The 24,228-nt window shown below is 36.8% G+C and overlaps 2 protein-coding genes across 10 annotated transcripts in view; one reads left to right on the top strand and one right to left on the bottom strand.

Moving 5' to 3' along the window:
* Positions 1 to 1,642: 1,642 nt before the first annotated feature.
* CENPQ (centromere protein Q) lies at positions 1,643 to 19,959 on the bottom strand. 3 transcript variants are annotated; one of them, XM_087438698.1, is made up of 9 exons: positions 19,795 to 19,959; positions 15,368 to 15,475; positions 14,525 to 14,579; positions 13,331 to 13,457; positions 12,586 to 12,654; positions 9,605 to 9,734; positions 4,093 to 4,212; positions 3,877 to 3,954; positions 1,643 to 2,553 (listed from the first exon to the last, which is right to left on the bottom strand). In XM_087438698.1, the coding sequence occupies exons 1-9, from the start codon at positions 19,942 to 19,944 to the stop codon at positions 2,422 to 2,424; spliced, it is 969 nt and encodes a 322-aa protein (XP_087294824.1). In that variant the 5' UTR covers positions 19,945 to 19,959; the 3' UTR covers positions 1,643 to 2,421. The 3 variants fall into 3 exon arrangements, with proteins under 3 accessions (XP_087294824.1, XP_014638118.1, XP_087294823.1); XM_014782632.2 differs by lacking the exon at positions 19,795 to 19,959 and adding an exon at positions 19,451 to 19,553 and having other exon boundaries at positions 15,368 to 15,510; XM_087438697.1 differs by lacking the exon at positions 19,795 to 19,959 and adding an exon at positions 19,451 to 19,553 and having other exon boundaries at positions 4,102 to 4,212; positions 15,368 to 15,510.
* A 19-nt stretch (positions 19,960 to 19,978) lies between these two features.
* The window catches only part of MMUT (methylmalonyl-CoA mutase), a 45,097-nt gene continuing 40,847 nt past the window's right edge, over positions 19,979 to 24,228 (top strand). For 2 of the 7 annotated variants that reach the window (XM_087438696.1, XM_004424040.3), the window contains exons 1-2: positions 20,060 to 20,140; positions 23,552 to 23,976. In XM_087438696.1, the coding sequence (XP_087294822.1) occupies positions 23,592 to 23,976 (385 nt within the window). In that variant the 5' untranslated portion in view covers positions 20,060 to 20,140; positions 23,552 to 23,591. The other 5 variants (XM_087438693.1, XM_087438692.1, XM_087438691.1 and 2 more) reach the window with 5 other exon arrangements.

Raw genomic sequence — 24,228 nt, 5'->3', positions numbered from 1 at the left:
CAATTTGCCTTCCTTCCTTAAGACCCATTTTCCTATATGTTCAGCAACTTTCCCTTTTAACCTTTTTCAATCTGATAGGTGAAAACATTTCATTGTTTTAATTTGCATTTAAGTGATTACTATAAGGTTGAACATCTTTCAAATACTTAATGACCATGTAGGTATCTTCCTTTGAGAACTGCCTATTTTCCTATTGGTAATCTATTTGTTACTGATATTTTAGAGCTCTTTATGAATAAGGATATTATTTCTTTGTTTGATGTATGTTATAGATATTTTCCAGTCTGTGCTGTGTTTTGGGCTTGGTTTTTTTAAATCTTATTTTAAAAAGTTCAGTTTTATGTAATAATCTTTCAATTTTTTTCCTTTACAGTTTTTATCTTTGTTTATATGCATAATAGGGCTTTTTGCTACACTTTCATCATCAACATTCATTCATAAGTTCTTTGTAGTTTCTATTTTTATATTTAATTTTATTTGGAATTTAATTTAGCATCAAGTAGGAATATTAACCACCACTCCTCCATCCTCATCCCGTGTGGCTAATTTTCTCAAGACCATTTATTGAATAATATATTTTTCTGCATTTTATTTGAAATGCCATCTTTATCGTATGCTACACTTTTACACTATATATCCTCCATCCTAAATTAGGTATTTTTTAGAATTTAAAGTTCCTGGCATTGGCACTTAGGCACTGGAGGAGTTATAGCATATTTGGCGTGGCCTCTGCATGTGACAACTTAGGTTGGGATACTACACAGTAGGACAGCCATCTGAATTATTGGGAACACATGCAGTTGATTTTTAAATTTTATTGGGGTCTGTAATTAACTCTTAAATTCTTCACAAAGAACATACCAAAATTCAGCCTTTAAAAAAAGTAGTGTATATTTTGGCTCGCCTGCTACCTGCCAGAAGATACTGTAGATCTCTCAAAACTAGATCGCATACTTTTCAAAGGTACAAGAGGGTAGTATGACCAGTTCATGCATGGTGGAGAGCTATCACTCAGCAACAATGGTGAGTAAAAATTCCTGTTCACGTTCAATGTTAATATGTGTTCGGAGAGAAACGATAGGCTTTTAATGTAACTCCTCCCTCCCCACCAAAAGCTATTACAAATGTCACAATTAATGATAAAAATTAGTGAGTTGAGGCTCTATTAGTCATTCTAAGAACATGAAGCTTTAAGTTTCCAATAGAAGGGTTTTTAAGTTTTAAGACATTTTGTAATATCTTTTACTTTTAGTTGCTTTGCCTGGCACATAGCAGGCAGTCCAAAGTACACAATGTTTTCTTTAAATGTTGCACTACAGGTTTCCTTTCTTGAAGACTTTCTTTCCCTCTAAAATCCATTAATGTCCTCCTTGACCATTATTTCCTAGGAGGATATTGCTTCTGATCCTTTTACTGAGCTGCCGAGTGTTCCCCATGACATGTGGTCTCTCTCACTGCAATGATCATGAAGCCCAACTTGTTTAACTAAGGTTGTGTTCCTGGTGGCCTGTCTGGAGGGCATCAGCAGAATTTTGGCATCTTCTAAATTAACTGACAAAATATTCTAGGTTAGACAGAGAAATAATTAAATTGCAGTTATTTTATTTCACAAATAGATAAAAGCAACCCAGACAATATACTGTAGTTGGTTAGAAATGATTTTTAATATATTTAAGAGACAATTTATTCACATGTATATGCTTATTATCACAATAAGGAAAGGTTTAGAAAGAAGGGTTTTTTGTTTGGTTTTTGTTTTAAGGGAATAAATGTGCTTAGGTTCCTTTTTAATAATTTTATGAAATAAAAGTGTGCTTTGATGGCAGTGGAAAATAAATATTCAACAACTATTAACTAACCCAACTAAAGAAATAAAATATTCATGCTACCTCCAAGTTAAAGACATCTGGCAAATCTTAATTATGCCACAGAAGTCGAGGGAGTTATGTAACAGGGTAAAGGCATTTGGGGCTTTCTCAAGTTCCAGATGACCAGATAGAAAATGCAAGTCATCAGCTAAAGAATAATGATAGCAAACACTTATGTTTTTATGTCCTAGGCACTATAAACACTTTATATACATTAAGTCACAGTATCACATTTCCTCTGTGCTAACCAATAAATGAGCTCTATCCAGCCTTTATAAACCATTAGATTATGGCTGTTCTTACTTTGCGGTTTCAGGCAAATCACTGGAGATACAGCAATATAAATGTGAGTTCCCAGACTTGGTAACTGCCAAAATAAGAATTTTCAGGACCACATTAGATGCTAATGGTAGACCTACAGAGGCTAATTTTAAAGTGCATATTAGGAGACAATAAATCGTGAAGAAGCTTCAGCCTCTGCAATATCACCACAGGTTAACAGTTTTACAAATTCATAAACATTAAATTAATATGGAACAATCTAAAAAACTCTTTAAGAGGCATCCAATCTCTTATAGGCTTCTTCGATGAAAGTTAACATGTTCTTCATCTGGGATGAGTTATGGAGAACATCCAAGTCCTGCAGAAGAGCCTTCTGGTTTGGAATCAGCATCAAAATTTCTTTCTGTGAGTACAATAGTATAATTAGTTTAAAAAATTCTTTTTTCATTGAGATATAATTGACATATAACATTATATTAGTTTCAGGTATACAATCTGATGATTTGATATTTGTATACATTGTGAAATGATCACCACAATAAGTCTAGTTAACATCCATCACCACACATAGTTATGAAGTTATTTTTTCTTGTGATGAGAACTTTTAAGATTTCCTCTCAGCAACTTTCAAATATACAATACAGTATTAACTATAGTCACTATTTTTCATCCTCAAGATATTTATTTTATAACAAAGTTTGTACCTTTTGACCACCTTTACTCATATAATTAGAGTTTAACTTTTTATTATGCAAAATGTCAAATGTATGTTATTTAGAGAGAATGGTATAATGAACCTCATGTACCCATCACCCAACTTCAATAATCATCAACTCACTGCTATTCTTCTTTCAAATCTATCTTATTCTATTTTCCCTTTGCCCATTCCTACTCCTTTCACCCTAGGTAGATTATAGATAGGAAAATTTTAAATTACTTTTTGAGAAAACATGAAGACTTTCTACCACTATAAACATTTATACTATAATATCTACTGGGGTCCTTTGAAGAAAGATAAACTACCACTGTACAGTCTATTATAAATAAGATGTAGTACTATTTTATGAAGAGTTAAAGGCCATTGTTAGAAGTATAAACAAAAGCAACTGTCAGAATTTACTTCCAGAAACCTATCCTACAGTTACAACTACACAAATGTGTAAAGCTATATGTACAAGGGTGTACTCAGCATTATCTGTAATTGCAAAAATTATTTATTTCCATCAGTAATTCACAAATTTGTTATGGTATATCCATACAATGGAATGTTATATAGCTACTGACAAGAATAAAACAGATCTACAGGAATTGACAAAGAAAGATGTTCAAACTATACTGTCACATGAGAAAAATGATTTTGCTTAACACTTTACATCAAGGATTCCATTTGTTTAAAAGACAAAAAAAGAAATAGGATTTTTTTTTTTTTTGCTGAGGAAGATTAGCCTTGAGCTAATATCTGCTGCCAATCTTCCTTGTTTTTTCTCTTGAGAAAGATTAGCCCTGAGCTAACATCTGTGCCAATCTTCCTCTACTTATATGTGGGTCACTGCCACAGCATGGCTGACGACTGGTGTAGGTCCGTGCCCAGGATCCAAACCCAGGCTGCTGAAGTGGAGCATGCTGAACTTAACCACTATGCCATGGGGCCGGCCTCGGGATATCATGTTTTTATATAGGCAATACATAACTGGTGATACCGTCAATATGGTAAACCAGTACTTACCTGAAGTGTGGGTGCTTTGAGACTCTTCTGAGAAAGTTCTGGAAGAGACAGTACCCCACTATCATCTATTTGAAACATCTAAAGTAGAAAAAGAAAGCTACAGATTACTTAAAAAGGCTAATTTCTTTCCTCTTATTACACTCAAAAGTTGTCTTAGTAGAATCTAAGCATTAAAAATTATATCCCGAGTCTGGCAATACATTTTTAAACAATTACCTGTTTTACCTTCTCCTCCTCTTCTTCCAGCTCACTTGTCAGAATTTGAATTTCGTTCTTCAGACTCTGAATATTCTCAGTCATTGACTCTATGGTCTCTACTATTTTATCTATTTCTTCCTGAGGCAGAAAGAGAAAGTTAATGTTTTAAACCAAATATATTAAATGAAACCCAAACAAATATTAATGTACATACACAGATTTTTAAAACACCTCATATATTGAAACACTTCTAGAAAAAACTAGTAAATTTATTTTTGTTTTTCTTTCAAAAAAACAGATTTCCTAGAAACTGATTTACCAATATAATAATGCATTATAAGAAAACTTAATTTCCCTGGAACAAGGAGATATACACCATGTACAAGAATGTTTCCTCAAAAACTTACCAAAGCTCCTAGTATCAGAGACCCTGGAAGATGTGTGTGAGTCCAGCAAAGCTTAAGCACTGACGGACCTAAACATTCTCTGTGCTCTGCCTATTCATCTCTACCCTCACCACACACCCCAGGCAATTGCTGATCTTTTTATTGTCACTACAGTTTTGCCTTTTCCATAATGTCATATAGTTGCAATCATACAGGATGTAGCCTTTTCAGATTGCCTTTTTTCACTTAATAATATGCATTTAAGGTTCCTCCATGTCTTTTCAGGGCTTGATGGCTCGTTTCTTTCTAGTGCTAAATAATATTCCATTGTCTAGATGTGCCTCAGTTTATTTATCCATTCATCTACTGAAGTACATCTTTTTTTTCCAGGTTTTGGCCATTATGAATAAAGCTGCTACAAACATCCGTGTGCAGGATTCTGTGTGGACATAAGTTTTCAACTCTTTTGGGTAAATATCATGGAGCATGATTGCTGGATTGTGTGGCAAAAATACGCTTAGTTTTGTAAGAAACTGCCAAATTGTCTCCCAAAGTGGCTGCACCATTTTGCATTCCCACCAGCAGTGTGCGAGTTCCTGTTGCTCTACATCCTTGTCAGCATTTGGTGTTGTCCATGTTCCAGATTTTGGCCATTCTAATAGGTGGGTATTAAGTCTCTTTTCATTTAGTTTTCAGCTCCAATTTTTTGGTTCTTCCCATTTATTTGGCATGAAACTAGACAGTTTGCTCTGTAGAAATTCCCACAGCCAGAATTTTGCAGACTGCATTTGCTGGTCAAGTTTAACCTGCTCCTCAGCCCTGAATTTCCTGCAAATTGGTTGTTGGATTTAGAGTGCTGTCTAATATAAATAAAATGTAAACCACATGTATCAGTCTCCAGTGTCTGCCATAACAAATTACCACAAACTTCGTGGCTTAAAAGAACAGAAATTTATTCTGTTACAGTTGCAGAGGGCAGATGTCCAAAACTATGGTGTTGGCAGGGCAGTGCTCCCTCTGAAGGCTCTAGGGGAGAATCTCTTCTTTCCTCTTCCAGCTTCTGATGGCTGTCAGCATTCCTTATGGCTGCATCACTCCAATTTCTGCATTTGTCTTCACGTGGCCTTTTCTTCCATGTCTCTGTGTCTCTTATAAGGACACTTCTGCCTCTGGAAGGACACTTGTCATTGTATTTAGGGCCCACCAAAGATAATCCAGGATGATCTCACCTGGAGACCCTTAACTTAATTACATCTGGAAAGACTCTTTTTCCAAATAAGGTCATGCTCACAGGTTCCAGGGTTAGGACTTGAACATATCTTTTTTGGGGCCACCATTCAACCCACTACAGAGGGGAATGAATGACAGCACTGAATGAAGAAAAGAGTTAATAAGGACTAAAATCTATTTTGTCCATTGCTTTGGTTATTTTCTTTGGGTATTCCTACCATAGCTTTGTTGTATCTTCTTTGCCTAACTTATATTTGTCACTTTTCTCAATACCTTTAAACAGTCTTTCTTAAAATTTTCTCCTTATTTTACTTTCTATTTATTGTAAGAACTATCTGCTCTGTTTATTTGCTTTAGTGCTCCTCCTAATTTAGTCTGCACACCTGAAAAGTTTTTTTATTTCTAATATTTCCCCAAATTCTGTAACTTCATTTTTTAGTATTTCTAATACTGATATATGAATTTTTTTTCCATACCTTCCATTGTTTTTCTGAGTTTCTTTCAGCTCACTTGAGAAATTAGGTTAGCGTTCATCTGTTTTGTGAACACATATTTTTGGCAGGCTTTTGTTATCTGTAGGAATGTTATTTTTTGTCCTTATTCCTATGTTTTCTTATGCTAACTGTGATTGTGAAATTCTATGGCTTTGTTTTTATGATGATTTCTAGAGAGATTAAAAAACTATGCTTCAGGCCGGCCCCGTGGCTTGGTGGTTAAGTGCGAGCGCTCCGCTACTGGCGGCCCGGGTTCGGATCCCAGGCGCGCACCGACGCACCGCCTCTCCGGCCATGCTGAGGCCACGTCCCACATACAGCAACTAGAAGGATGTGCAACTATGACGTACAACTATCTACTGGGGGGCTTTGGGAGAAAAAAAGGAGGAGGATTGGCAATGGATGTTAGCTCAGAGCCGGTCTTCCTCAGCAAAAAGAGGAGGATTAGCATGGATGTTAGCTCAGGGCTGATCTTCCTCACAAAACAAAACAAAACAAAACACTATGCTTCATCAATTCATATACCATCTTCTCAGAATCTCCGAGACTTGTTCACCACTGCCTTTTCCCCAGCACCGTCATTGGGTGGGAGCTCAATGAATGTGTTGCTATTGAATGAACACAACATCTGTTCCTGATAGCTGATACAGGATTTGGAAAGTCACTACCAGCAATAACTCTAAGCTGCAGTGGGAAAAAGCAGTGATTCTAAGTAAGGCACATAGGAGAAAACTAATGGATACAGACAAAATCTACAGACCCCTAGTTCAAAGACTCTTATGCCACTGAAGAGCTCCTATGCCAAAAATACCAACAGTGCTTCCATTGAGTAATTGACTGTCAAGCAAACCATAGACTATTGTGATATTGTGATATAAGAAATGTATATTTGGTCTTTGTCCCCAGTTCCTGGCACAGAGCTTCCAAAACCCTTGTAACTTTCTGAGTGATAGGAGGTGACAGGAGAGGTGATAGGAGAATATTTTGTTAAAATATTTGCTTTTTCTGTTCCCAGCACAGAGTTCCAAAACTTTTGGAATTTTCTGAGTGACTGGCGTGAAAGGAGCATCTTTTGTTATTCATCATAAGCCTGTCAACCATACCTGCATTTATGCTAATGATGGCTCACTAATGAATGAGTCTTAGAGGATGGAGGCTGGTTGCCAGAGCAACCAACCGTGTGATTAGAGGGGTGGAACTTTCAGCCCCATTCCTTGATCTCTGAGAAGGGGAGATGGGCTGGAAGTTTAGTTAATGATTGATTATGCCTCTCTGATGAAGCTTCCATAAAAACAACGGGGTTCGGAGAGCTTTCAGGTTGATGGACACATTGAGGTGCTGGGAGGGTGGCACGTTTGAAGAGGCATGGAAGCTCTGGGTCCATTCCCAAATACCTTGCCCTATGCATCTCTTCTGTTTGGCTGTTCCTGAGTTGTATTCTTTATAATAAATCAGTAATAGTAAGTAAAGTGCTTTCCTAAGTTCTGTGAGCTGTTCTAGCAAATTATTGAACCCGAGAAGGGGTTATGGGTACCCCCAATTTACACTTGGTTAGTCACAAGTACAGGAGGCTCGGATTTGCAACTGGCATCTGAAGTGGGGGGCAGTCTTGTGGGACTAAGTCCTTAACCTATGAGGTCTGTGCTACTGCCAGGTCGTTAGTGTCAGAACTGAATTAAATTGTAGGACACCCAGCTGGGTCCACAGAGAACTGGAGAATTGCTTGCTGTGGAAAACCCACATATTTGGTGTCAGAAGTGTTGTGAGTATAGAAAAACAGTTTTTTCCACTTAACTGTATTTATGTTTTTGGCACATGAAGGTTTAATTTTAGCTGTGAAACAGAAATGCCTCCCAGTATTACAAAAATCACACAATCATTTACCATCTCTAATTACTTTCAAGTGATTTATGGAAATATTAAATCTTAAAATAACATTTACCATTATTATACTTTAAAACCTTTTAAAATAACCTTAACAAGAGTCAAACTCATAGAAGCAGGGAGTAGGAAAGTGGTTACCAGGGGTTAGGGGTGGGGGAAATAGGGAGGGGTTGGTAAAAGGGTACACAGTTTCAGCTATAAGATGAATAAGGTCTGAGGATCTCATATATAACATAGTGACTATAGTTGATAACAGTGTATCAGACAATTGAAATTTGCTAAGAGTAGAACTTAAATGGTCTTACCAAAAAAAAAAAAATAATGTGAGGTGATGGATGTGTTAATTAACTAGATGGGGGGGAATCCTTTCACAATGTATACATATATCAAATCACCACGATGTACACTTAAATATAATCTCACACTATGAAGAAAGTGAGGCAACCACTAAAAAATAATACCTTATTAATTTACAGCATATGTAGATTTGTTGCTCAGAAACTAATCCTTCCAATGTTATTCTCAGTCATATGGAAAAATTGGAATGAATTATTAGAAATCCTTGCATAAACTACTACCATCTTGTGTTTACTGAATTGCTAACAAAGACCTAAGCACTACATCTATAAACGACTTCATTCCCCAAGCAAAAAAAAAAAGAGGAGGATTGGCAACAGATGTTAACTCAGGGCCAATCTCCTTCACCAAAAAAAAAACCCCACAAAAAACAAAACAAAACAAAACAACTACTTCAAAATGCCTAAGGGATATATGGTTCTGTTTTAGTTTTTGTACTTAATAAGCCCCTTAAGATTGCTTTTCTTAATTGTTCAAGTATCCACTAATTAAAAGCCTGAAGTTAATCACGACAGCTAATGTTATCTCCCATTATCTTCTACAGGATAATGATTAAGAATAATGCTCTGAAGTCAGACTAAGGTTTGCATCACAACTTTAAGCAGTTTGCCTAAAGTTCAGCTAGAAGTGGCAATATGTCTCTTTTTCACATTTGTAAAATGAGGACAATATAGCACAGACCTCTCTAAGTTATTGTGAGGATTAAGGGATATAATTATAAAGTGTGTAGAACAGTGCCTAGAACACAAAAAGCCCTCACTGGTTAGCTATAACAATAATAACAATGCTGCTGATGATGACTGTCTTCTTCTTGCCAATAAAGTACCATATACAGGATGGAAAAACTAATATAATATGTTTTGAAATTCTATAGCATTTAGTGATGAGTTCCCTATAATGTGATAATCAAAAGTACTAAGTTCAGTTATAGTTAAAGTCTGATGAGAAAAATAATATTGCTACTTAATCACTAATATATTAGAAATACTTTTAACTTTAGAGGCCCAAAGTTTAGGCAATGTTTTTGCTTTGATTTAAAAAAAAAGAATTTAATGAAAAATCTGGTTCAAGATCTAGTATTTATTACCAGGAGAATATCATGATAATTTAAAAAACTTTTTGGTATCTTCCCCTTTCCCCTGACTCTCTAATTATGGACTCCCTGTTCAAATCCCATACCTGCAATAATGCCAGACCTTCTTCATTAGCTCTGTGCTGTGCCCTTTCCATTTTCAGCAGATTTGACACATTAGTTAAATCTTTCAGCTTTTTGGGAGGCACTTTCAAGGTTTCACACAGTTGTAGCAATCTTAGGGACAGAATAAAAATATAGTTATTTATTTATTTTTGAGTACCATTAGTATTATTTTTGTTTTTTTGTTTTGCTTTGAAATACTGTTGCCATCTTTTTTTCTGTCCTCATATTCCCAAGGGCTATGAGGTTCTTTATTAACAGTGGCTGACCTTAGCAGTAAGTCTGTCAAAAAAAGCCCTCACAAATCATCATTTACCCTTTCAACTTAGTAAGATTTACCTAAAATCATAGGGCACTTAGGCTGCTTTATCAAAGGAAAAGTTTCTATTGTACACATTTAACAATTACTTATTTATATACATTTTAAAGTCAAATTGCCTTGATTCTTCTAAATGTGTTTCCTAGACTATTACAGCACATAAGTCTATCAATTATTGCGAATTGTTGAGTAAGAGATAGAGCACTACTCTGTAAGTCTTGACTATGACCCTAGGCTCTAAATCTCAGTTGTTTTAGAGAATGTGTCCAATAAAAGAGAACTTCTACATTAGTTACTCTAACTTAATGATTTCAAAGAAAACTGTTTCCTATATAGTTTAAGGCAAATAAAATACAAAGATTAAAGTGCTCTGTTCTATAGTACTATCAACAAGCATAGTATTCAACATTAAAGTTAAAAAATCCTATTTCAAATTTGGGTTGATTAGATCACCAACAGAAATTGACCTATTTCTGCCCTCACTTCTAGGAGAGAGCAACATAGCTTCCCTAGATTTGTTTTTTGAATTCCATGAGGAAGAAATCAAAGAGGAAAATCTAAATTTCATTGCTTCTACCAAATAGCAGCATCTTTGGGTTATAAAAAGTTCTATTTAAGATTTGCAGGCAATTTGAATAATAGTGGAACGCAAGACTTATTTTCCTGGGATCTTATTCAAAATATTAATTTTTGTAAAGAAAAAAGTAGGCAGTATAAACCCCACAAATCATAATTTTCATTAAACTGCTGGGGGAAACTTCAGGTATCCAGAAAATCATCATTAGGCTATCACATTTAAGCACAAGAACCTGTGTAAGTCTTCCCACGAGAAATAAGTTTTTGATTTCTTAACTAAAATAAAGATTCCACTTATGAACAGTTTCTTCTAAAAGATTATTAAGTCAATTCTGTGGAAGGGTCATTCACTGTTTCAAATGTTCTAGACAGTGGTCAGATTTCCAAGATTCTTACAAAATCTATTATACTGCAAGAGTAACATGACTACATCTTACTATATCAACAACACCTGATCACCATTTATAATATTGTCTCTATAGGGCAGAATTTCCTAAAGTATGTTCCTCTAGAAATTGTAGTGGCTAACCGTTTTGTTTGACTAGCAACCCTGTCTGTCTGATTACGGGGGTAGGCATGTGACCCAGTCTATACAAATCCTAACAGCTCTTGCCACAAAATCAGTCCAGAGATAGATGCATCACCTAAGCTGGACCAATTTTCTAACTGAAGCTAAAAGCATAAGAGTTTTCTTTTTCCTTTCTTCACAACTCTGAAAAGATAAATAGGGAGCTGCCTATATCTACAGTTCTAATCTGATGAGGACAATAAAAGAATGAAGGCAACACGCAGACAGAGGCAGAGATGTGCCTAACATATGAAAAAGAACTCTTGTGGTAATATCAATTTAGGAGATACTAGGTTAAAGAAAATGAAATAAATTTATTTACTGCAGGACTTTTAATATGCTAATGTGCCTAAATATAATTCACTATATATCACTTTTATTCATAGAATATCTTTAAGAACAAATGTTCCAAATATAGTTTGAGAAATGCTGCTAGAGGAAAATTTATTCAGAGATCCAGTTAGAATCAATTTGCTAAGGCTGTACTCTGCTATATCAGTAGAAGGGAAAGTATCTTGAGTATTGTTCCTTTGGGAACTAAAGAAAGTTGAGTTGTGAAAGCAAAATTGAGGCAACAACAGGCAGTCTTTAAAATATGTGTCTCCATGGGTACTACGTGATGAAGAGACAGCCTATATGTTGAACAGAATTTAATCTTTTCTGATGACCCAGGGTGATCATTGAGAAGAGCAGCTATTAGGTACTATTCTCATTCACATGCTAAACACGACTATTGGTCCTATATCCACAAACTTCCACCCCCACCCACCCCATCCCATCCCACCCTTTCCATTTAGCCACTATCATTGAGAATTATACTTAAAGTAAGGAGAATTTGCGCCCAGATTTTCCAAGAATAAAGTACTAAGTCATAAACATTTCCGGGCAAGCCTGAAACTAAGATGCAGAACATTCTTCTATGAAAAGGAAAAAGTTGTGCAAATACTAGAAAAAAGCAGTCATTGAAAATCATTAGCAGTGGTGTGACTTAAGAACATTTGAAAAGAAACCTCCATTTGTGACCTGCTACAAGATGAAGAGCAGTAACATCCTGGAAAATTACATGTGTTGCTTGTGCAAATAATGTAATACAACATGAAATGAAGGAAAAACACAGTGATAGGATAAATGTCAGGTAAGAGTGGTGAACTGTTAACTTCTAGTTGTTCAAAAGGAAGCTGAAGGGAGTTAAAGTTGAAAAAATATTTTTCAAATTCCAATATGGAAAAGTAAACTGTGGAAGTAGGCATTTGTCATTTTCAGATTCTTCTTTATGAATTCTTTTAAACATAACTTACGTCAGAATTATATGCAGCAGCAGTTTAGGGAAGTACAAAAATTCCCTAATTGTTCATCTTCTTAAAACAACAATAACAACAACAAAGCAAAAACTTAAAACGAAAAACTTTTATATTACACAAATGTCTGTTCTTGTAACATAGGAACAGGTCAGACTTCTACAAATTATGTTTTAACCATTTTCTATTGCATAACTATATTACCTTTTCTTCAGGAAGTTAAGGTGATATTGAACTTGTTCATTTTCTCTAACATTGTTACTCAAAATTGCTCTGGAAAAGAAAAAGAGATTGAATAAATATTAGTTTGAAACACAGCTAATACAACGTTTACTTTTCCTCTTTGATTTCTTTCAAGTGCCCCTTCCTCACTAGCCAGGCAGATTTCTTTCAAGTGCCCCTTCCTCACTAGCCAGGCAGATTTCTTTCAAGTGTCCCTTCCTTACTAGCCAGGCAGAAATTATATATTTCCTTTTTTCCTTTTATATTAAATATTTTTAAAGCAGACATATAATCAAAGTTTTTTTTTTTATCACATATACTGTCATAATTAATTTGTATGCCTGACTCTTCTGATGGATTTCAGCTCCTTGCTGGCAGAATCTGTCTTATTTTCTTTCTATCTCCTCTTGCATGGCAGCTTCATATAAAGTGTCAATCTGAACTCAGCCTGTTCCTAAAATATCTCTAATGACAGAATAAGTTAAAAGTTTACAGATAGCAGATCAGGCCACATAGACTTCATTTTTATTTCATTGATGGAATTCCAAGTTTCTGAAATTAACAAAGACTTTTTTGCTCAAGGCTAATGCCATCAAAAGACATTATATTTTCTTCTGAAAGAGAAAAATACCTTATCACTATAAAACAGATAACATTTAAAACGATATTGTCTATAGGAAACATAAGTAGAAATCAAACAAGTGAAATGGAAATATTTCATACTCACATTATTATTGATTCCATCATAGTTTGCAAATGCTCTCTGCTACTTTTTGAAAGAGGTTGCCAGGTTTTTCTCTTGTCAGATGCTATCTTCACCTGTTTTAGATTAGTATGCTTTGTTTGTCCTGTCACTGGTGATAGAAGAGACTCTGGTCAATCTAGAAGTTTGTACATTTTTACTTAAAAAGTGATTCAAGTATAAATTTATCTAAAAAAGCTAATGGAATTATGAGAACCAAAATATTATAAAGCTGTATAAACTTTAATTTCCTTTTTATTGCACAGCCATAACATGCCAGGTGTTGACTATGAATATGCTATCTATCGTTATGTTAACTGAAATACCATTAACTGATAGTGCAGATTCAAACCCAAGAAAATTTTAAATGAAGAACCAAGCTACAATTCTTAGGATTCAACATAAACGTCTGGTTCTCAGAAATGACCTGAATCAAAGAGTGTCATTGAGAAGGCTAGAAAACTTTTTCTACCAAATGTTGGATGCCGACTGCAACAGGAGAGGTTAACCAAACCATAAATAGACATTGTGTCTACTAGGTTGTTGATATTGTTCTACCTACAAGGGATAGACAAAAGAGATATACTATTGGCTCACATGAAGATTTGTTTTGGACAGAAGGGAGATTAAACAAATTATTATTACAGGAATGCAAAGCATTACAAAAAAAAAAAAAGTATTGTGTACTATGGAAATATAAAACCAGAGGGCCTAACCTGGTCTTGAGTGAGGAGAGGTAGGAAGTTCTTCCACAAAGAAGTCACATTCAAGTAAAGATGACTACTCCAAACTAATTTACTCCAAACAAACTTAGACAGTGGCTCCAAGCTAATCTCTACAGTGGTGGCAGAACAGAAGCATATTTGCCTTCAAGAGAAATCAGCAGGTGTGTCCATATATCGCAGACCAGTAATAATTCAGACTGTGAGACACTTTGATTTTCTCTAGTTCCTATCAATTTAGAACCCTACACAGTATTTTGCTTGAGGTGGTAAGTAAAATTCCAGTTGACCAAAATAACTGATTAACCAGTACTACTTATTCTTGCAAAAATGAGAATGCAACTGTTTATTACTATCTTTTGCTTTTGCAGAACTCATAAATAAGATGCTGAAAAATTTTTCATGAAGATAGATAGCTTGAGAAAGATAGGTTAAACAAGGCATAGAAAAGAAATACCTTCGGAGGACAGACGCTTTGGAGGATTTTTATTTTTTTTCGCTGTGTCTCTAACCTAGAGGGAAAAATATGTGTACACGTAGAATTAAACATCAGATAAAAAGATACTGCTTTTGCAATAGATTTGTCATGTATGTTGAAGAGGAGTCATACACCTCCTGGCTAAGTAGAAAAAATGTATATCGCCACTTTTACAGAAAAAGGGTATGCATTTATCACAGGCAGAGGATATACTAAAGCAAATCCTGGACAGTGGTGATAATGTATAAAAGAATTTCATATGGTGTCGAAGAATGTTTTAAAGAAATCATTACTCATTTTGCTTGTGACACAGTGTTACATACTTTACCTGCAAAACAAATATAGGCGTTGCCTAATACAGGGTAAAACAAAAATTTGATTATTTCATTTATTCTTTTAGAAGAAAGGCACAAAATTATAGTAGGAAGAAGCTAATTCCTCCCAAACTATTTTTTATCTATGTTAATAAAAATTTCTTCTACCTACGGCCGGGTTCTCATCTTTTAACATATGAATGCCATAGAATTTGCACACTTTTTTCCAAGTCTTCCATTTAAACACCTTAGCAATGCCTCATGACGCCCTCCTCCCCAAAGAACTCTATGATCAATATCTTTAGAAATTGAAGTAAACAATTTTTATCTGAGAACTTTTACAAATCATGTTGCAACATAACTATATGAATTATATTATCAAGCTCCCACACAACTATATGAATTAGTATAATTTGTAGCAAAACTGACTGTTAGTCTTCACATACTCCTTTACAGATGATATTTCCAATCAAAGAGTTCTGAATGATAAACTTGATATTTTCATTACCTTTTTCTCTGAAAACTCCACTTCCTCCTCATCAATTTTTCTTTTTGGATTTCTTTTTAACTGTTGAGACTTCTTCTTGGAAGCATCTGCCTTGCTAGGCATCTTGATCTAAACAGAACAATTCTAATAGTGTTTCAAAAAATCTGTAAAGATGAAAAGGATGCAGAAAAATGCTTAAGACTGCATAACATTTTGTTAAAAATACTATCTATAAATGTTTCAAATTTACCTTTTAAAAAACCATAATGAAAGTTTTGGGATAGTATTGTGTTTTTAAAACATTTAAACATATTTTAAAATAACATTGATTCTCATTAGAGTAGGCTATCTCATTTATTTCATTGTAGAAATTTCTTCCATTTGTATGACTTTAATAATCATGTAAAAATACTTTCGTATCTCTTACTTTACACTCCCCCCTACAATAACATTATCTCTATGTGTAAATTCAAAAAATGGAAATTTAAAGTGTTGAATTGTCTTACTCTGGTCACAGATAACATCAATTCAAAGAGTAATACTCAGGTCTTCTTATTTTAAGCCTAATAGATTTATCATTGAACTTATGCCAAAGGTGGAAGGAGATAAATTTTAGGACTATACTATGAATCTATGTTGTGGAAATTCATGTGTTAAATTCACTCATAAGGACTTAAGCTATAACTGTCTGAAGCATACCGATTACTCTGTCCTCCTACAAATTATGAAACAGGGACAGGAGTAGGGAAGGGGCTGTTTAGTGACAAAATTTAGAATAACTCCTTTTCCCTATCTAATAGTCCTTTACCACCAAACTTATTTCTGCTAAAAGGAACAGAAAAATAAGATATTTATTCTTGCATTACACCACAAGTAGACAGCTTAGAAGTTAGGTATAGTATACATGGAAATATGCATGTATACATACATACATATGTCTGGTGTATACATTATATATATATTTTTTCCCTACAAATATACAGCTAGATATATAAATTAGTCACCATTCCTTTTCTAAAAAATTCAGAGTTAATTATATTAATAAATTTAAACATATGCACAGATTTAGAGACAGACAATAAAGAGGGTACTCTGGATAAATCTATTGTCTCAAATTTTAAAAGGAAAAGTTTCAAGCTTATTTTTTTTCCTTTTCTTTTCAGCAAGACTGACAAAAACAGTGGGAAAGAACTAGTTGAAAGATCACAAACTACATTGGGGACTAGACGTCAGATCAGTTACAAAAAGCAGTGGAAGCTAAAATAGACTTGACCCCGCTCTTGAACCGTGTGGTACCTTACTTTATATCCAATCTCCTGTGTTCCATTCCTGAAATGCCTAATTCTCTCAACTTGACATCTGTGTCCTTATACCTTCCCTACTTAAAAACCAATCCACATGAGAGTTTCACTTGTGGACCTCTCCTGGAAGGGCTGCCATGTACAGCAGTTCAGGTTGTTCACTGAAGAGTATCCAGGTGAGGGAGCAAGTGAGGGCTGAGATTTAGTCCTCACTCCACTTGGTTGATTAAAAATGGGGCAAATTGGGCCGCCCCGTGGCTTAGCGGTTAAGTGCACGCGCTCGGCTACTGGCAGCCCAGGTTTGGATCCCGGGCGCGCACCAACACACCGCTTCTCCAGCCATGCTGAGGCCGCGTCCCACATGCAGCAACTAGAAGGATGTGCAACTATGACATAAAACTATCTACGGGGGCTTTGGGGAAAAAAAAAGGAGGAGGATTGGCAATAGATGTTAGCTCAGAGCCAGTCTTTCTCAGCAAAAAGAGGAGGATTAGCATGGATGTTAGCTCAGGGCTGATCTTCCTCACCAAAAAAAAAAATGGGGCAAATTCCTTCTCACTCCTGTTATTGAGGGGTGGAGTCTAGTCCCCTTGTCTTAAATCTTGGCAGACTCTGCGTCTGTTTGAGCAGTACAATATGGTAGAAATGATTCTGTACCAGTTTACCACCCCAGACATTGAAGAGACTGGCAGCTGCAACTTCCTCTTTGAAATATTTGCTCTTGGAACCCAGTTACCATGCAATGATAACAGCCAACTGGAGAAGAACTGAAGCCCAGGCAAAAGCCCCAGCTGAACTCCCAACCAACAGCCAGCACCAACTTGCCAGCCTGCTGTAGGTACCTGAGCCACGATGCTGCAGCTGATACTGCATGCAAAAGACCAGAGCCAGCTCTACCAAATCCTTTCCCATCCCAAATTTTGGAACAAGTTATTTTTTTCTTTAATTAAAAAAAAAAATCCTTCCCCAATACCTACTTTTCAAGAGCCAACTCTTTATAGTCCTTAACAATCCAGCCCTGCCTAGCTTTCCATATTTCTCTCACACTATTCCTTAATTGAATCTCTCTCTCTAGCAAGATTTGATGATTTCCTGAACACACTTTGAGTAATGCACATACGGTACTCTTTACCTGAGCTGCCCACCCTGTCAGATCATGAGCCACTGCTCCTCAAAGCCTTCCTAACCACACCTAACCACTCCACTTCATTGCTCTCTCAAAGTCTGTGGGATCTTATGGTCTCTGACTCTCAGCTGGCACTTATTTATTGTTTGGTTCTGTTAATCATTTTTTCTTAATATTCTTGATTTAATAACACGTAATTCAGTGCTACTCCAAATTTGATTTGCAAACTATTTATTATAGTCTTTTTAAATATAGAAATTGGAAGTATTCACTTAGAAACTTTTACAGGAATGTGACAATTTTATGTACATTGAATCTGATCATAAAATAACTGCTTTGTTTTTTGTCTTTTTAAGTTTCATTTTTCTAGTAATTTATTTTTTTAAAAATTGACTTTAGAGCAGTTTTTGATTCACAGCACAATTGAGCAGAAAGTAGACTTTCTGTATACCCCCTGTACCTTGCCCTACCCCCAGCCTTCCTCACTATCAACATCTCACATCAAAGTGGCACATTTTTCACACCCATGAAACTACCATGACACATCATATCACCCAAAGTCTATAGTTTACATTAGGGTTCATTTTTGCTGTTGTACATTCTATGGATTTGACTAGTAATTAATTTTTAATTGTATTTTACAAAAGTGTCAGTTGTGACTGATTTATTTAAAGACAAAACAAAAATTGGTCCTTCACCACAGTTTGAGAAGCACTGTTTTCGCTGATACCTAGTTGAGGCAATAAACCATAGATTTCTCAGCCTCGGCACTATTAACATTTTGGATGGGATAATTCTTTGGTGTAGGGGCTGTCCTGTGCACTGCAGGATATTGAGCAGCATCCCTGGCGTCTAACCCACTAGACGCCAGCAGCACCTTCCCCAGTTGTGAAAACCAAAAGTGTTTCCAGACATTATCAAATGTCCTCTGGTGTGATATAGCCCCAGGTCGAACAATACTTGGGACATAGTAAGAACTCAATAAATAAAAGCCATAATTTTCTATCACTATTGGGCTGGTGGTAGCATATACAAAAAGGAATAGAAATTTCGCCCTGTTTTAGTTCCACAGGAAACCAAAGCCTAGTGGTAGTGGGTAAAGACATACATGAAAAAAATTACTATAACCAATTATATTGACAATGAGACATGTTATAAGAGACAAATGAGTGAATGATGATCTCAAATTGGTGTGTATGTGTGCAGTAGGAGTATTCGGAGAAAATACAGTATTCAGAGAAAAAAGTAATAAATTAAAAGTAATAATAAAAATAAAAAAATAAAAAGTAATAAAAAGTAATAATTGAATTACATTTTGAAACATTTAGTCAGAAGGAAGGGGAATGAAGTATTCGAGAGAAAACAGGAAAAGCCTGATGCAGGACAGCTTGAAAGAAACTGGTGGGCTTAGGGACAGGAAAAGTTCAGCAAGACTTTTAGCATGTGTGGGGGGAATGGAGAGAAATACCGACTGGAACGGTAGTTTGCGGCCAGACTGGATACTGCAGCCAAAATTTGATCTTTACCATGCAGGAAACCGGGAGGCATCCCAGGTTGTCTTGATTCTTCACCAGCTTGCTAAAACTCGTGGGAACCAAGGATCTCAATCTAGACCCCTATGGGCACAAGAGATGATCACGACGTCTGGCAACACACACACACACACACGACGTTTACCTCTGGACAAGTAAAGTCTCCGGGTAGCGACGCTGCCGACCGCAGTCAACTCAAGGCCCAAGACACTGAAGTCCACGGCTGCACTTCGCCCCACGCCTGGCTGCGGGAGAGATTAAGGAAGGAGGATGAGGATGAGTCGGGGAAAGAGGGGAGAACCCTGCGTGGCTTCACTCCCTCCTCGCGAACCAAATACTGCGATCCGCGGCTCCGGAGGGCAGGCCTGTGCACATTTCCCTCCCCTTACAAAATAACCCTACGCTCCTCAAATGCAAACCGCGGAGTTCGCCACAAAACTCATCCCCCAACCTGGACCCGCTGGCAGGAGAAGCGCTTTCACTGCTGACCAACGACTCCTCTTGAACCTTTCCGGGAGCCGCGCTCAGGGAAATTCGCGCCCAGACAATCCAAAGCCGAGGAGATCCGGAAGTGGGCGGGGTCGAAACCGGAAGCGCCTGTAGTGAGAGACGGGCATCTAGCCGCACCCCTGACGTCATCGGGAGCGCGCCACGAGAACGCGATGAGACTGGCTGGAGGGAGGGCGGTGTCGGCCGACGCCCCCTGACTCCCCTGGCTGGCTTCTGCGCCTGCGCACTGGGGGACGCAGGTATGTGTACCTCTGACTTGTAGGGCGCGGGGGCGTCAGAGTCCGGCAGCCGTTTTCCAAAGCCGAGGTCCGAGACGGGCCGGCCAGTGAGTAGGACTGTGCTCCTTGGGGGCACGTCAGCCGTTCGGACCCCTCTGTTCTTCTGGCTTCTCTCACCTCCACACCAGTTCTCTGAGCCTCTGTCCTTTCCCTCCTCCCAGCTTTCTCCTTCTTGACCTTCCTACCGTGATGGGATCCCGCGCTCCTTGACCTTCGCCTTAGGTTTGGATTCTCGACTGACCTCTCACTTTCAGTGAGGTCCGTGGGAGTTGGGAGGTGCTGCTGGAAAGAAGATGCTTTTACCGCTTCAGGGGCCGCGTCACCATCTTCCCTGGCCACCCAAGCACCCCGAAGTTCCTCTAAAGCAGAGGTCACTTCTTGTACGATTCTAGAAGCGTGCGTTGGCTCCACAGGGTTTTTTGTAAGAGGTGGCAGGACTGAAAGTGACTTTCAGTATACAGGTGGAGGTAAGGGTGAGAGGTGGAACAGGCAATCCAGGTCTAAAGGTAAATTACCAGGTCTAAAAGTAAATCCAGGTAAATTACTAACTTGTTCTCGGTTTTATCTAGAAAGAGAGCAGTCTTGCAGAAGCTCGAAACTCTCGTTACTGTATGTGTGTAAAGTTTTAAATCACTGGATGGTTTTCTCTCAATATGTGCTTATGTGTAATGATTTATTTATGCTAATATTAAATTTAATTGCATGCTGTATGTTGTCATCTCTCCAACCCAAAATGAGAAGCTAGCCTTCTCAAAGTGTTAATGTGGAACCACATGTAAACAGTCAAAACTTGAAAGTTATTTGATTCAGAACTGTAGGTGTTTTTCCCATGTTGTGTGGGCGGGGGTGGGGGTGGGGGGGTGGGGGGGTGGGGCGGTGGGATGGGCTTCATCTTTGCTCTTTAACACCTTCTAATCATCAGTAACATGATATTTGCTTTGCATGCTGCTGCTTTGGGTGTTTGAAGCCTCCCTTGATGGATCTCTGAGAAAATTCAGGAGTCCTGTTGCCATCAGCAGTAGTGGTGTTGTGATCTAAAAATGATGTCCATTTCCAGCCTTCACAGATTTGCCATGTGTTTTTCAGGAAGTCACTTATATAGAGCTCTTTCCTATCATTTGTCCAGGTTTAGGAATGTCTCAGGAGTATTTTGTGTGACATGAGTGTGATATTTACTGTCTACAATCTAGTCTCAGGCAGTTTTCAAATTACCTTTTATATCATTACTACTTTAATGGTTCATTACTTAATTATTTTTCTCACCCACATTTTAAGCTAGTAGATGTAGTGGATGGTTTGCAAGAAGATGGATGGCAAGGACCTCGTGGATTTAATAGAATAAAAATCATAATAGCTTAAAAAAAAGGGAATTGTTTTTGTTGTATTTCCATTTAGACTTTGTTCTGTTTACTTTTTACCTAGTTGAGCATGTTGCATTTACAATTTTTTATCCTGATTCATTCACTTAATACTTTTTGAGTTTGTCTTCTTTTTTAAGAAACTGCGTAACGTATTTTAAATTTTGACATATATAATATACTTACAGATAAGTGCACATATTATAATTGTACAGTTTGACAAATTTCCACAAACTGAATACATCTATCTGTATAATCAGTATTCAGATCAAGACCATCACACCAAAAGATCCTCTCTTGCTCCCTTTCTGTACTAGCCACTGTAAGTAACCAACCACTTTTCTGACTTCTAACATCAAAGATTAGTTTTGCCTATTTTTTAAACATATTTTAATAGCTACATAAAATTCTACTATTTGTATATGCTGTAATTCACTTACTCATTCCTATGTTGTTAGACATTGATGATGTTTCGAAGTTTTCTTTATTACAAGTAAAACTATAGGGAATGTGTTTCCCTATAGTTATAGCTTTCCCAGTAGTTATGGTCCTTAGTGGAATGGCATAATTATATCTGAGACTTCATACACATATTGCCAATTTGTTTTCTGATGTGGTTAAAGCAATTAATACTCCCACCAGTGGTTTAGGTCTTTTGGTTCATAACCGCCTAACAAATGTTGGGTATTCTTATTTTCTTTTAAGCTTCAGTAAATTGATAGGTAAGAAATGGTATGGAAAATAGAATTTTAAGTGCATTTTACTTGTTGCTTTATCGATTATAAAACAATATGGCATGATTAATATGTTAATAAAATTTGCATCTCAAAATCTTTTAAAATACTAGGCTCTGTGTGTTGAAGCTATATGGCTCTGACAAATATTTAGTAATTCAGGTGAACAGTTTACTGCTTTGCTGTGTGGAATTTTGATCAAGCTACTTTATTTCTTTGTTTCTCTGGACCTTAATTTCTTCATCTGTAAAATGATGAAATTGGACTTAGTCACCTAGTGTAAGACTCTGTGCTAGTTATCAGGAATATACAGCTCTAATGTCAGAGCAGTCTCTAGACTAGCAGAGAAGATATATATATATATATGTATATACATGTATTTTATATAAATATAAAATATATCTTAAATAAATGTATCTTATATAAGCATAAAGAACATTGTTCTAATATATTGTAGTGTGGAAGATGATAGATGTGTAAAAGGGAAGCTGTAGATTACTAAAGAGGCCATTTAGCCCAGCTTGTGTGTTCAGGGAGAGGCTGTGAGTATATTAGTTAAATGCAAGGACTTTAAAATGGGGCTGTGTAGGTTCACATGCTGGCTCCTCTGTGCCTCAGTTTCCTCACCTGTAAAATGGGGATCACATTAGACTCTATCTCTTGGTGATATTGTGAGGATTAAAATTGCTACTCTATGTAAAGTCCTTAGAGCAGTGCCTGGCATATAGAAAGCCATGCATGTTGGAGATGATGGCTTAGCTGAATTAGCCAAACAAGAACATTCCAGGGAGATAGAAGAGCAAGAACATATCACAGAACTTTGACATATGCAGGGAACTGTAGGTAATCCAGTATTTCTAGAACACAAAATGTGTAGAGGACAGAGGCAGAGATGAGTCTGAGAGGTAAGCAGGGATCAGGTCATGGAGGGCTTGAAGGCCTGTTTGCCTTGTTCACTACATTTTTCTCCTACACCCAACACAATGCCTGTCATAAAGTAAATGTTAAATAAAAACTTTTGAATGAGAAATTAGGAACTATCCTATGTCCTTTGCGTGATGCAGAGACTTTTAAAAATCTTAAGAGAAGTGTGACATCAGATTTGCATTGGTATTAGTGTATAGAATGGATTAGAGGGGGCTAAGACTGGTCAGCTAAGAGGCTAGTGAGGAAGAAGACTAGAACTAGAGCAATGATAGTGGTTGTGGACAAGAGGGGCCTAAGCTATAAACTATCAGGTACAGGAAGCAGAAAAGGAGGAGAGACAAAATCATACTAATATGCTCTCTTCCTTCTCTTTTCTCACCAATAGCTCCCATTTTGCCTCTGTCTTGTAACTATATATACACTCTACTTCTTTTTCTAGGTCATTTCTTGTTCCTGTTGGGTATTTTCCATGCTTCATCATGTTGAGGGCTAAGACTCGGCTTTTTTTGCCTTTACCTCATCACCTGAAGCAACTAAAAGAGTCATCAGGCTCCAGGCTTATATGGCAGCGACTTCTACACCAGCAACAACCCCTTCACCCGGAATGGGCTGCCCTGGCTAAAAAGCAGCTGAAAGGCAAAAACCCAGAAGACCTGATATGGCGCACCCCAGAAGGGGTCTCCATAAAGCCCTTATACTCCAGCAGGGATACCAAGGACTTTCCTGAAGAACTTCCAGGAGTGAAGCCATTCACACGTGGACCATATCCCACCATGTACACCTTTAGGCCCTGGACCATCCGCCAGTATGCTGGCTTTAGTACTGTGGAAGAGAGCAATAAGTTCTATAAGGACAATATTAAAGGTGAGATTTTCATGTGAGATATAATATTTACAATCAAACATATATTTCCTAGTCTTGGCTTTTTTTAAGGGAGGCTGGTTAATCTCTGTAAAGATAATAGTCACTTTATAGTTTTGTAGTTAAGATTATATTCTGAAAAAAATGAATGTTTTTCAACTTCTGTGGTCAAAAAGATAGATAAACCAGAATAAAGTACTAAACTCTTGAAAGCAAACAACACTTATATGCACATTGTATAAAAGGAATTAGGTG

This window comes from Ceratotherium simum, chromosome 13, assembly GCF_057802395.1.
Source record: "Ceratotherium simum simum isolate JZ-2026a chromosome 13, ASM5780239v1, whole genome shotgun sequence".
Lineage (NCBI taxonomy): Eukaryota > Metazoa > Chordata > Mammalia > Perissodactyla > Rhinocerotidae > Ceratotherium > Ceratotherium simum.
Note: the sequence above shows the minus strand (reverse complement) of the source record. Positions and strands in the feature narration are given on the sequence as shown.

Bases quoted from the DNA above. Each gene is read 5' to 3' on its own strand.
- CENPQ (XM_087438698.1), bottom strand. From the start codon at position 19,944: ATGACGTCAGGGGTGCGGCTAGATGCCCGTCTCTCACTACAGGCGCTT. The intron at 12,655-13,330 runs GTGAGTATGAAA...TTTCTTTTCCAG, and splicing joins ATGATGGAATCAATAATAAT to AGCAATTTTGAGTAACAATG. The intron at 3,955-4,092 runs GTAATTGTTTAA...TTTCTACTTTAG, and splicing joins AGGAGGAGAAGGTAAAACAG to ATGTTTCAAATAGATGATAG.